We start from the raw sequence: 12,448 nt of genomic DNA, 5'->3' as shown, positions 1-12,448 counted from the left end.
CATTTGTGAAAAGATTTGTTCGATGTTGAATTTTTTCATGTTTTTCAAACACCACTCATTTACTATCAAGACCTCTTAAGCTCCTTTTCTGGATTTGACAAAATACTTTAAGGAAATGAAGGCAATAATTCTCATTCCTATCGAGATACCAAATACAATGGCAATATTGAACCACATATTCAATAGATCATTATTCATGCCATAATAGTCCAAAATGAAATCAATAGTTGGAAAACGACAAATTTCGTTTGGGTTTTCTGGACATTCAATTCTTCGTCCTTGAAATTCATTAATAATTAATGCCTTAAATCCGTAATTGAAAGGAGAACAGTACGTAAACCATGACAACCACACTGGAATTTGCTCGATATTTCTGTAAAATCCTGAAAAGACGTGAAAAGTGGTTGAAATGGGAGGTAATATCATGGTGGCAATATCCGAACGTGGTACTAGTATGGCAAGCATTGTTCCAAAACTATGGGATGTTTGTGACAAGATGAAAACGATGAAAATGAATACAAGATACCTCTCCGCGGTGAGAGTCAATCCTGCAAGCAAGTAAATAATGGTTCCAAAGACAACGGGATGAGGAACAATTAATAACAAGTCTGCCAAAAGTCTTCCAAAATAATAGCTGCTAATGGAAAAGCATTTTGCTCCTCGTTCTCGCATAAAATAAAGTCGTTCTCCTCGAAATGTTGAAATGGGTGTTCCAAATGAATTGGACCACTGATTTGTGACCACAAAGAAGAGTCTACAATTATTATTCAATCCAAAAAATCGTCACATATGGTTTTCCGAATGGATTTTTAGTAAGTACACAAATGGGAATTGTAATGCAACAATTCAAACTCTGTCAACGTTCGAATACTTACAATCCTAACTTGTTCTGAACAGAATTCTGATCATTCTTTGTCTGAAAATAAATACATCCAACCAAAATTGCATAAATGATTTGTTGTACAATTCTAATTTTGGTATATTTGAAATCTCTCCACTGATTGAGAAATCCACGAACAAACATGACGAAAAATTGAGTCATCCAACTTGATCGTTCCACTTTAGGTAAGGAGTATTCTTGGAATGTGTCATGCAATGAAGGAATAATCTTATTTTTCATTTCTTCAAAATTTTGGACAATTTTTGAGATTCGTTCTTGTTCGCTTTGAAGTGTTTTTTCTTGAGCAAAAATTGCATGAGTATCCTCCGTGATCAAGTCCATCACAAAGTCAGCTGGATTATAGTTTTCATTCATTTTAAATGTAATCTTTTTGAAATATTTACAGACTTTTGACGTCGAACCAAAATAAGCCACTCTTCCATTTGTTAAGAGAAGTAAATTTTCAAGTTTTTCAAATATATCCGATCGAGGTTGATGAATGGTCATAATGACAGTAATGTTGTGACGCTTTGCAACCTGTGAAATTGTATCCACCACATCAAGTGCAGTTTTAGCATCCAGACAAGTCGTTGGTTCATCCAAAATTAAAATTGGAGGATTCGTAAGAAGTGCAATGGCAATGCTCAATCTCTTTCTCTCACCTCCACTAATACCTTTTGTAAGACCAGGCTCTCCAATCAAAGTATCTGCACAAACATCCAATTTTAATAATTGTAACACGTGATCGACTTTGGCCATCTTTTCTGCATAACTTGTCGAAGATGGTAATCGTAATAAGGCAGCGTATCTCAACGTTTCCCGAACTGTTAAATTTTCCATGAACATGTCCTCTTGATAGACATAACCAACGAGAGATTTTAATCGTTGTTTCACTATCAATCCATTAATTATCACTTTTCCACTGGTTGGCTTTACTTGGCCAGCTAGAATATTTAGAAGAGACTATGGTAGGATGGTTTGAATTCATCATGGATATTCAATGGGTGAGATAAAGGGAGACATTATCCGTGGTTCAAGGATTTTCACAGAAACCAATTTGAAATATATTACTTACACTTTTTCCAGCTCCACTCGAGCCCTTAGATAGGAGTGCAATAAGTAATTTGTCAAAGATATTAAGATTAACCAAATTTGGAGTGGTTACCATAAATAGTATAAAATTGACGAATTTGTAACAATCTTATCCATTCAATTAACATACCATCACAGCCAATATCGATCCTGGATAGGCAATTCCATCAATTCCATTCAAAATTGTAATAGAATCTCCTTGTTGCTGAGCCACCCTTTGAGAGTGCTCTGTTGCATCTCTCCTTTTTCTCAAACCTTTCGAAATCACTTCATTCAACCAACTCTTTTCTCTTTGTACTTTATAAACGACATCTCTCCATGAAACAATAACACCATCATGTTGTTCAGCTTTCCAATTCAGAAATTGTTCCATGTATATTTCTTCATCGAGTAAATATTCACTCTTTCTCGAAACACTTTTTGGCGAAAGGGAGAAAGGAGAAGAAAGGAAGTTTCTGAAGGAATCCATTGGGCTCTTGATGGAGAATTTACTTTCATTATTAATGATCTTGTTATCTTTGGGACTGGAGGTAGATGGTTGCTTCATCTTTGAATTGTTATTGCTTTTAGTTGGTGAATTCAGAATGTTCACTTGATCCTGGAGATGCGCAAGTTGTTGAGCTCTTTGCTGATGATAAGGTAAACGAGAGATGGATGAATGGACTCGACTCATATCCAAAGAGATGGACCAATCGTCATCAACAACATGATCGTTGAGGTCTACTTGATGATTTAAGGCATTCGTAAGGACCAAACATGCAGAGGAGGATAAAGGACAAGTACTGGAAAGAGTGGTCACAATGTTGGAAGGAATGGGTGCGATGGTACTAATCACTGCATCATCAAGATGATCATTTTCCTGTTGAGGATGAGAGAGTTGGACAACTGTACTGCTTTTCTCAAATTCCTCCCTCCTAGATAAAGCAAGGTTGGTGGTCTTGTCGTTGTTGGTGGAGGAAGTGGTGAGTCGAGAGAGTAGTCCTGTATCTTCTTCTTCTTCTTTTGTACCAGACAAATGAAGGAGAAGGTTGTTCTGTTCCAAAATCATCATGGAATGAGAGAGGAACTGAGATGTTCCATCTTCAGAGGTGTTGGTGGTGGTATTAAAAGAAGAGCTTGTACCACTTGTGGCATCATGGGGAAGTGGTGGGAGTTGATGCTGTTGTGTCATTTGTTTGTCGTGGTCGCTCCCTCTTGACTGCAGTGAATTGTTTTTGTAGAGGAAGATTGTGAATCGTACAAGGAGGAATGCAGCATCAATAATGTATGTTTCTGGTCTTTTGCTATCTTGACACGGAATGTGGTTTCACCAAGCTTGACTTGGGGACAGCGATCGCAGATCGAGACTGTCAGATGTCATTTAAATATGTCTTTTGTCTTTGCATATAGACGCTTTCCTCACATTAAAGGGAAAAATGGTGTTTTTCTATCTTCAAAAAGCTGCGCAATGCACATAGACTTTAAAAGTATTTGATCCAAATAAGTATTGTAAATAACTTGATTTAATGAATAATATTAAACATCTTTCGAGTTTGTGCCATTCATCATATTATTCCCAACAAGAGGAAGAATATCATCCATCTCGGGTTCATTTTGACTCAAGAACACTTGCTGTACCAATGTTTTGAACTTTCCATTAGGAACCTTACTAAGAATAAACTCAATCACAAACACAGAATACCTTGTAATCATGTTGAATACTGAAAACAAGGTGGCAGAAACAGCAATGACAATCAGATAGACAATGGTTTCCTGAAAAGCATGATCCATGGTAATATAACAAAGCATGAGATTCACAAAAACGTGAGCATTCAAAACCATGAGAGTAAAAGTGTTGAGGATGACATCAGTGACATAATACCTGTCAGAATCTCTGCTTTCCTGTTCTGACTTTGTGAGCGGACCTTCATCTCTTTCACGATGCAACACAGACCAAAAGTATAAGGTGCAAATCAATGCCATATGCCATCGTTCGTAACCCATTTGGAATGCATTAAAGTTTGGATGTTGTTGATGAGATTTCATGCCAACAGCACCAGCCATTGGATGGGCATCAACATCCAATCGTTCTTCTTTGCCAATGTGGAATCCATACATGAAGTGATTCATAAAGAAAACACACATGACAAGTTGGAGAAGATCGAAAAAGTGATGTTTGGTCTCTTCTTCTTCAAAATTTGGGGAACTGGCACTGGATGAATAGCCCTTATCTTCCTTTTTGACTTTACAGCAATACTTATTGGCAATAATATAGGCAGGAACGAGGAAGTAAAAGTATTGAATGTTTTGGAGCAAAGTCACAACTCTACCGTATGGAGTGTCTCTCATTAAGGCAAAAGCATATAAAATTGCAGGAATAAGAAGTCTATCTAGACGCTTTGGATTGAAAAGCAACACAAAACATGTATACACAAATGCCATAATAAGGAATGCTAAATAGTAAATATGGAATCCAGCAACGGTGTAATAGTGCACATAGAGGGCTTTTTGCTCTTGAGGTGCAGTCTCTCGCACACTCGTGTATTCAAACAAGAATAACAGCATCATCATGACAAAGCAGTAAAAGAAGTGGAACCATGAGTTCTTACTGGCTGTCTTCTTTGTTGGTACTGGAGTCGATCGTCGTATTTTTCGAACAACATAAAGAGCACCTGAGGTCATCAGTCCAAAGACGCTATATCCACAAAAATCACAAATAAAGTGAATCAGAGCAAAGTATTGAAGAGGTAAAATATACTCCATTCCCCATTTCCATTGTCGTCTAAACAAATTATAAAGGGCAAAGAAAGTCATGTCAATAATGCAGAAAATAAACATTTTCCATCCAATCAGTGAAAAATTTTCTGAAGGTTTCTCCTTATCACTCTTTGTGTTACTTCTCAGTAAATGAATCGCACACTGATATAAAACAAAGAACAAAACGACCGTCAAAAATCCTTGCCAAACGAAAAATGGAGCGCCACTGCGAACAACATTCTTCCATGTATCCCAACAGAAAAGAACGTTGACATAGGAACCAAAATAAAGTGGTATTAAAATTCCTAATAAATAGAGTGACTTGGAAAAGAATTTTTCTGCCATTAAGTGGATGGCATGGAAATTGAATCTGTACAAACCAATGACAACCATGACTAAGGCAAAGAATCCATAGAAAAATACCCAAAACACTGGCTTGTCGAGTAGTTGGTAGAGCTTTCTTTTCATTCCTACTGCCAATTTTGAAAGCTCTTCGTTAAACTCGTTGATATCTTTAAATTTTTCACTAAATGCCAAATCTTCAATTTCCATTTTCAATAAATTCAAAATAGATGAAACCGATCTCAACAAATCCGTTCCTCTTCTAGTGGTGGTATCAGTCAACTGTACCAAACTTTCCTTAAGCACATATGATCTATATCGCAGTGATTCATCATCCCCACCAAAGTATGCTCGTGAAACTCCGATATTGTCAGCAGGAATATCAACACCTGCCAAGTACTTTGCAACAGTTGGACACACATCCACAATGTCAAGCCTTTCCTCATATGGCTTCAATCTTGGGTTGTACAGCATGACATAACCTTCATTACCATCTCTAGAGTAACCATGAAGAACGTAGCCATTCGAAACATCATCAGTACCATGGTCAGATGATAGAATTAATAAATAATCAGGATTAGCGTCAATCCAATCTTTCAAAGGATTAATATCAGATGCAATTCTATCAGACAAATAATTCAAATAATCCAAATTCGTTGGATCATGTCTGAAAATACCATGGTTGATATGATCAAAAATTGCAGAGTGTGTAAATAATGATCCACCTTCAGCCTTAATTGTGTCCAATGTTTCGTGAAAGAATTTTCTTGCATCCTCGTTCGAGAAGAAAAATCGATAGCCTTGGTCATGCGGCTGATCTAAGGGCTCCTCCTTAATAACAATTCTTTTAAATAATTTTTCGTAATTCTTTGAGCCATGGATGGCCAAGAAACTCCATTCTGGACCAATATATGTCAAAGGACCCATCTCGGGACTTCTTTGCATGGATTTTACCAAGCTATCTCCTTCAATTGCATTGCCTTGATAATTTGTTGGCAACTGACCTGTCATGTAGCTCGTATAAATAGCATGTGAATATTTTGGACCAGGAACATCAATGGTATATAACACCCTATGATCTCTGAAATGATCAAATGTCTTCTTGCTGTACTTGACAGGTAATCCATCAGTGAAGAGCCAAATGACTTTTGAAAATTGCAATCCAGGTGGATAATCACACAAATGATGCTTCTCTTTCAATTCGTTAAAGTCTTTGTCACTAAAAACATTTAATCCTTTTTGTGTGATGAGAACATCAGTTTCGGAAGATTTGTGTCCTGTCTTGACAAGCTTGTCACGAACTGAATCTGGTGTTGCTCTCGAACAGAATGTATTTGTTGCTCCAGATTTGAATTGACTTCGGTTGAGAAGAGTAAAGAAGCCTGACCGAATACCATGTGCAAATAATATAAAAAGCAAAAAGTATTGAATGAAATAGAACCACTTCTTTCGTCTCGGAATGGATTTGTTTGAGCTATCCTGCAGTGATGAATCGTTTCCAATCATGCTATTGAGTGATGATGATGAATTTACAATAATGACAGATTCAAAATTTGAGACAATGCCTTAAATTCAATCTGTTGGTGTTGTGTTGGTGATGAATTTACAATACTAAATAAATAAATTTAAAAATTGTCCACAGTAGCAACGTTATTCGTAGCAGGTACGAATCCTCTTCAAACCGTAAACTATGAATGCTGATGTTTCTCAGAAGAGAAAAAACTGTCCGAGTTGTGATCCAATAGAGAATACGAAGTAATCACTTGAGAATGATGCCTTAGGTTTGTTGATATTTTTTTTTGTTGATCCCATTAATTGATGTTGCGTGCACGTCTCATGGAACGGATTCAGATGTCAAACTGCATTTAGGAACTCGAATGCAAATGGATAACACTTGCAAATGGCAAGCATATCGTTATGAGCATTTAATGTTCGCTTATGATTAAATTTTAATCGTAGAATGTTTACACGGCTAAACGTGAGAGGACAACGTCTCTATCGAGTGTTTCAATGATTTGTGTAATGTTGGGACCTATCTTCTTTCCAGTAAGGTAATATCGCAATATAAATACCACATTACCGTAGGCTTTGACTTGTTCCTTATTGTTTTGAACAAAATCTGAAATGACTTTGGCAATGGACTCTTCTTTCCAGTTGGCCTTGTCGATCTTAACTAATTCATCTCTAATTTTCCGAGCCACAGAGGCATGGTCTGGAACTTTCTTTTCTATACTCTCTAATAATTCCACTGCTTCGGGAGTATCTAATTTGACGTCATAGAAAAAGTAATTGAAAAAGTCAACAAAATCAGGGACTCTCTTAATACGTTCTCTTCCAATGTATAAAACTTTTCTCAAATATTCATCCACAGGTATTCCCGAAAGAGCGAGATGTGGTCGTAAAAGTTCAATAAATCCATCCATATCTTTTTCAATATTCATTCTAATATGTTGTGAATTAATCCATTCCAATTTAGCCAAATCAACTTTACAATTTCCCTTATTAATCCGAGAAAGCTCAAATTTCTGAGTCAGCTCATCGAGTGTAAAAATTTCATCATTTGTACCAGGATGCCAACCCAATAATGCAACAAAATTGATCAAAGCCTCCGGTAAATATCCCAAATTCATATAGTAATCAACACTGGCATGTCCTTGTCTCTTACTGAGCTTACTTCCATCCTCATTGCACAGTAAAGGTAAATGAGCAAACTTCGGTCGCTCCCATCCAAACATGTCATACAAGATACAATGCTTTGGTGTGCTGGAAATCCATTCCTGACCTCGTATCACATGTGTGACTTCCATCACATGATCATCCACAACATTTGCCAAGTGATAGGTTGGAGTGCCATCCGATTTCATCAAAACTTGATCATCCACAGTCTTATTTTCAATCTTAATTTTTCCATAAACTTGATCCTCAAAAACTGTATATTGAATATGATCGGGTACTTTCATACGAATGGTAAATTTGCCATTTCCTTTTTTAGAGAATTCTTCTTTTTCTTCTTCTGATAAATTGAGGCAATGACGGTCATATTTACTTGGTCCACGAATACTTCTTACTTCTTCAAGTCTTTCCTCTGTGCAATAGCACTTGTAGGCATATCCTTTGTCGAGAAGTATTTGAACATGTTCTTGATAAATTTCATTTCTTTGAGATTGAATAGCAAAGTCAATGATTTTAGTCGTATTGGTGGATGGGTCAGAAATCACAAGAGGATCATAGGAGAGATGAGCCCATTTCAAAGTATTTTGAATTTGTTCAATCGATCCAGGAACCAAACGTTTCTGGTCTGTGTCTTCAATACGAAGCAGAAATTTTCCTCCGTGTTTTCTAGCAAACAAGTAATTGAAAAGACTTGTTCGGAGGGCTCCCAAATGCATAAAACCAGTTGGACTTGGTGCAAATCGGGTGACTACTTCACTACTTTGTGATGATGAATGTGTAATAGCAGAAAGATGATGAAACTCTCGTTCTGAATAGTTATAATTACTGCTGATCACTCCTAAATAATCATGACGATGATTCGTATTAAAATTAATTGAATTCCAATCTTGATGATGATGAGGAGAAATATTTCTTTTCAAAACAATGGTCGTATTCAATTTACTACTCGGAGTCAACAAACTCGCACAGGATGATGAACGACAGTGAAATTTGAGCATTTTTTGGATTATTGAAAATTCTATTGTTTTTTTATTAAGTTGCTATTCACATTCGATCAGACAATCATTGACAAAGTTTACATCGAAGAAAAACACAAGATTGTCTTGAAGAACATCTTACAAGCTGAACAAGAAAAGGACTTTTCGATTTCGTTGGTTTTCAATAACTCTTCAAAATGACACCTGTCAACGTAATAAATGTTCATATCGTCGTGTTTGCCCTAAAAAGAAATCGCCAACCTCACCGAATCATTGCAACAACAGCACCTCGCATGAACACTTTCTCAGAACCAACACAAAAATTCTCACCTCCTCTCTTTCTCAAATCAACTCTTTCTCAAACCAATTTTGAACCCATTCATCATTCCCATCATCCACAACAACAACAACAACACGAATTTTGTCGATTCGTAATCATCAAGAACAACCACCACCAATTTGGAAGATTTTGAAAGAATCGAGATGACCACTTCCATCATGACCAATGAAGAGTCTTCCTTCTCTGAATCATCCTCATCATCCCTAACAACAACAACTTCTTCAGAATTCTCTCAAATTTCTTCCTCCTTTTCAACTTCAAACAATTCTTCCCTTCTCCATAATGAAACCTTCATCATTGGTCTTTCGAGTGGAGTTGGAGGTTTCCTCTTTCTCCTATTCGTCGCTCTTCTTCTCTCTCTGATTGCTTACAAACTCTATCAAAAGTGCAAACAAAAAACAAAAAAGCCTTCTTCCTCCTCTCAACAACATGAACATTTACTAACGGCTTCTTCTTCATCATTGAGAAGGAAAACAATAACCTCAGGCCTGTGTTGTGGTGGTTCTTCCGATGAAGATGGACATTCGGTCTATGAAGCCAATCAGCAGATTCAAGAGGAGGATGAAGATGCCGTAAGTTCCAGCACTACGGCGGCTGCTGCTGTTGGTATGTTTTCATCGGATGATCTCATTCCGAAGCCACATCTCACTGCATTGAGTTCTTCCTTGAAAAACACGACTCTCAACATCAACATGACCATGACTTGTCATCAAGTAGAGACACACACTTTTTCGAGTACTTTGGTCGAAGAAGAAGGTGTAGTTACTTCAGGTCATTATGAAGATCTTTGTCCAAATTCTACTCCAACAAGTTGTAGTACTGCTATTTTGGGTAAAACTTTGACCGAGGAATATGGGGTCTCTTCTCCACTCATGTCTGGTGGTGGTTCCTATCAACAAGAACCACATACACCACACAAAAAATCATCCCTTCATAATAATTATGATTCGATTTCGCCAAGATCCACATTTGTGAGTGGCAGTGGTGGTATAGCCATGCCATCTTTTGTGTTGAGAAATTTACGGAATGAAGAGCAAGTGATTGCTTCTCAGACAGATGCCACAACAACAAACAGCATGTATTCATCGCCTCGTATTTCGATTGTGACTAGATATGAGAGGACTAATAATAATATTATGGCTTCTTCGAATGGAGCAAGTGTGACTTTTATGAATGATGATGGGGATGAATATGAAATTGAAAGCGATGTAGCCATTACATTGCAACAACAAGGATATGGAGAGCTTAATTTGAACGATCCAATTCATTTGAAAAGAAATGAGTTTTTACAATTTTTGATTCATCAACATCTTCCCAAGTTTTTAATGTCTACATCAACATCAACAAATGAGACATCTTCAAGTGAGGACACTTTTAAAATACCTTTGAGTGATGCTGAAGATTTCATGAGCGATCATGAGTTTTCGAATGAACATGTAATTTTCAAAGACAATTTTCCGGTACCAACAGAAGCAGTCACTCCTGCAAATTTGGGAATAGACACGGTAAAAGGTGTGAGCTTGAAAGGAATTCTTAAAGTTATGGAAAATAACGAGATTGTGAAAAAAGAAATTTTTGACCTCTACGAACAATTATTTCCAACTTTGGAGTCATTCATCAAATTTTTGATATCACAAAAAGACCAAGAAATACGAAACCAATTTCTAAAATACTTGTTAGAAAATTATATTTGTGATCTTGATCGATATTCCATGTACAAATCATTACATTCTTACATTGACCTTTCAAATAGTTTGGAAATGGAGACTTTGCAGCGAATACTTTTTGAAAAAAGCTACACGTGTGACAGATTGGAGTTATCCAAATGCATTTTCCACATGGGACGAATTTTTAAGGACATTCGATGGCGCTTTTACAGTAGAGCCCAATAATGAGCATACCATTTCAGAAACGACGAAAAGTACCAACTTGTCGTACAAAGAGAGACCATTCAATATTTCGAAATGCATCGGACCCATTAGGCCTCCCCTTGTACTATTTTTCAATCATCCAAAAGTCATTGCGGAGCATTTAACAGTCATGGATGCTCTTCTATTTAGAAATGTAAATACTCATAAGGACCTTACAATGGAACGATACACTTGCTTGAATGGCCAATCTGCCCCTCTTCACAAACACGAGTCCTCAAGATATTCGGCGACCTCGTGTCCATCTCTTTCACTGTACATTGAATTTTTCAACAAGCTTGGAATTTTTACAAAATTTTGTATATTTTACAAGGATTTAACCATTGATCAAAGAGCAACATGCATTGAAAGATTAATCATCATTTGTGAACATTTAGAAAGGCTTGGAAATTACAATAGTTTGATGGCCATTTACTCTGCGTTGACCAGTCAACCAGTGTGTAGAATGAAAAACGTTTGGGACAAAGTGAGTGAATCATCACAAAATTATATTCGACATTTGGAATATATATTTATGATAAGGAAAAAGTTTGAGAATTTAAGACGAGCTCAATTCACCAGACAACCTCCAATCATTCCATATTTTGGAATTTTCATGACAGAAATGACACAAGTAGAATCCATTCACAACACATATCTCGACAGCCTCTTTCCAACACATGTGAACATGGCTAAATTGCATCAAATTTACAAAATACATCAACAAATTGAGACTTGTCAATTACATGCTAGAGAATATTTGACACATATCCCTCTCAACACCAATTTATTCAACCAACTGCATGATGAAATTATTGGCTTTGACATTTTCCGATTAGAGTTGGTAATATCCACGCCTAGAGATGGCAAGACTCCTGCTCGTTCGATGAGTATTGACAGCACTTCGTCCACAGGTACTGATGGTGCACTTACACCTCGATTGACCGTTTTTACTGAGAGTAATGGCCATTCCGCTGTGATCACAAATGAAACCTCGAGTCTTTTGACCGTTCCAACCTATGAGGATTCGTCTCCACAAACTACTCCTCGAGGAGGAAAAAGAAAGAACCTTGCTGAGGTTGCCGATAAGGAATTTTCAACTCAATCACTATTGATTAATCCAAAATCTAGATCAAATTCCAATAATGCGACAAGTTTTTTTGGAGGACTTCTTGAAAGACTTTCTCCAAAGAGATTAAGTTTCCCCATGTCACCAACAAGCAACAGCCATCACCAAAACAATTTAGATGCATCCTTCACAGCTGGAAACACGCTGATTGTATCACCACGAGCGAAGAAATTTTGTGACAGCGAGCCAACGCTTTCACCAAGAATGCGAGATATTAGAAATCTAGCTGATTGCATAAAGTGAGAAATAACAAAATAATAATTTCTATAATAACAGTAATATAATACAATATTGACCTTTAACTTTGTGTTTCACCTATTGTGTTGTCAATTTGTTTGGGGCTTTCAAAAAAACCAAGCTACCCTCTGGCGA

General features: G+C 36.8%; 4 protein-coding genes across 4 annotated transcripts; 1 reads left to right on the top strand and 3 right to left on the bottom strand.

Annotated features, from left to right (window-relative positions):
• Positions 1–75: 75 nt before the first annotated feature.
• On the bottom strand, positions 76–3,143 carry FDP41_009755 (uncharacterized protein; the record flags this gene model as incomplete). The annotated part of the gene is made up of 4 exons (XM_044713747.1): positions 76–754; positions 876–1,843; positions 1,956–1,979; positions 2,103–3,143. 4 exons carry the CDS (start codon positions 3,141–3,143, stop codon positions 76–78), a joined length of 2,712 nt encoding a protein of 903 aa, XP_044556774.1.
• Positions 3,144–3,487: 344 nt separating this feature from the next.
• Positions 3,488–6,556, bottom strand: FDP41_009754 (uncharacterized protein; the record flags this gene model as incomplete). Its single annotated transcript, XM_044713746.1, has 1 exon — positions 3,488–6,556. The coding sequence occupies one exon, from the start codon at positions 6,554–6,556 to the stop codon at positions 3,488–3,490; it is 3,069 nt and encodes a 1,022-aa protein (XP_044556773.1).
• Positions 6,557–7,014: 458 nt separating this feature from the next.
• FDP41_009753 (uncharacterized protein) lies at positions 7,015–8,721 on the bottom strand (the record flags this gene model as incomplete). The annotated part of the gene is made up of 1 exon (XM_044713745.1): positions 7,015–8,721. The coding sequence occupies one exon, from the start codon at positions 8,719–8,721 to the stop codon at positions 7,015–7,017; it is 1,707 nt and encodes a 568-aa protein (XP_044556772.1).
• A 477-nt stretch (positions 8,722–9,198) lies between these two features.
• Positions 9,199–12,319, top strand: FDP41_009752 (uncharacterized protein; the record flags this gene model as incomplete). Its single annotated transcript, XM_044713744.1, has 2 exons — positions 9,199–10,732; positions 10,794–12,319. The coding sequence occupies 2 exons, from the start codon at positions 9,199–9,201 to the stop codon at positions 12,317–12,319; spliced, it is 3,060 nt and encodes a 1,019-aa protein (XP_044556771.1).
• Positions 12,320–12,448: the final 129 nt, after the last annotated feature.

The sequence above is a fragment of the Naegleria fowleri genome (assembly GCF_008403515.1).
Source record: "Naegleria fowleri strain ATCC 30894 chromosome Unknown tig72, whole genome shotgun sequence".
Taxonomy (NCBI): Eukaryota; Heterolobosea; class Eutetramitea; order Acrasida; family Naegleriidae; genus Naegleria; species Naegleria fowleri.
Note: the sequence above shows the minus strand (reverse complement) of the source record. Positions and strands in the feature narration are given on the sequence as shown.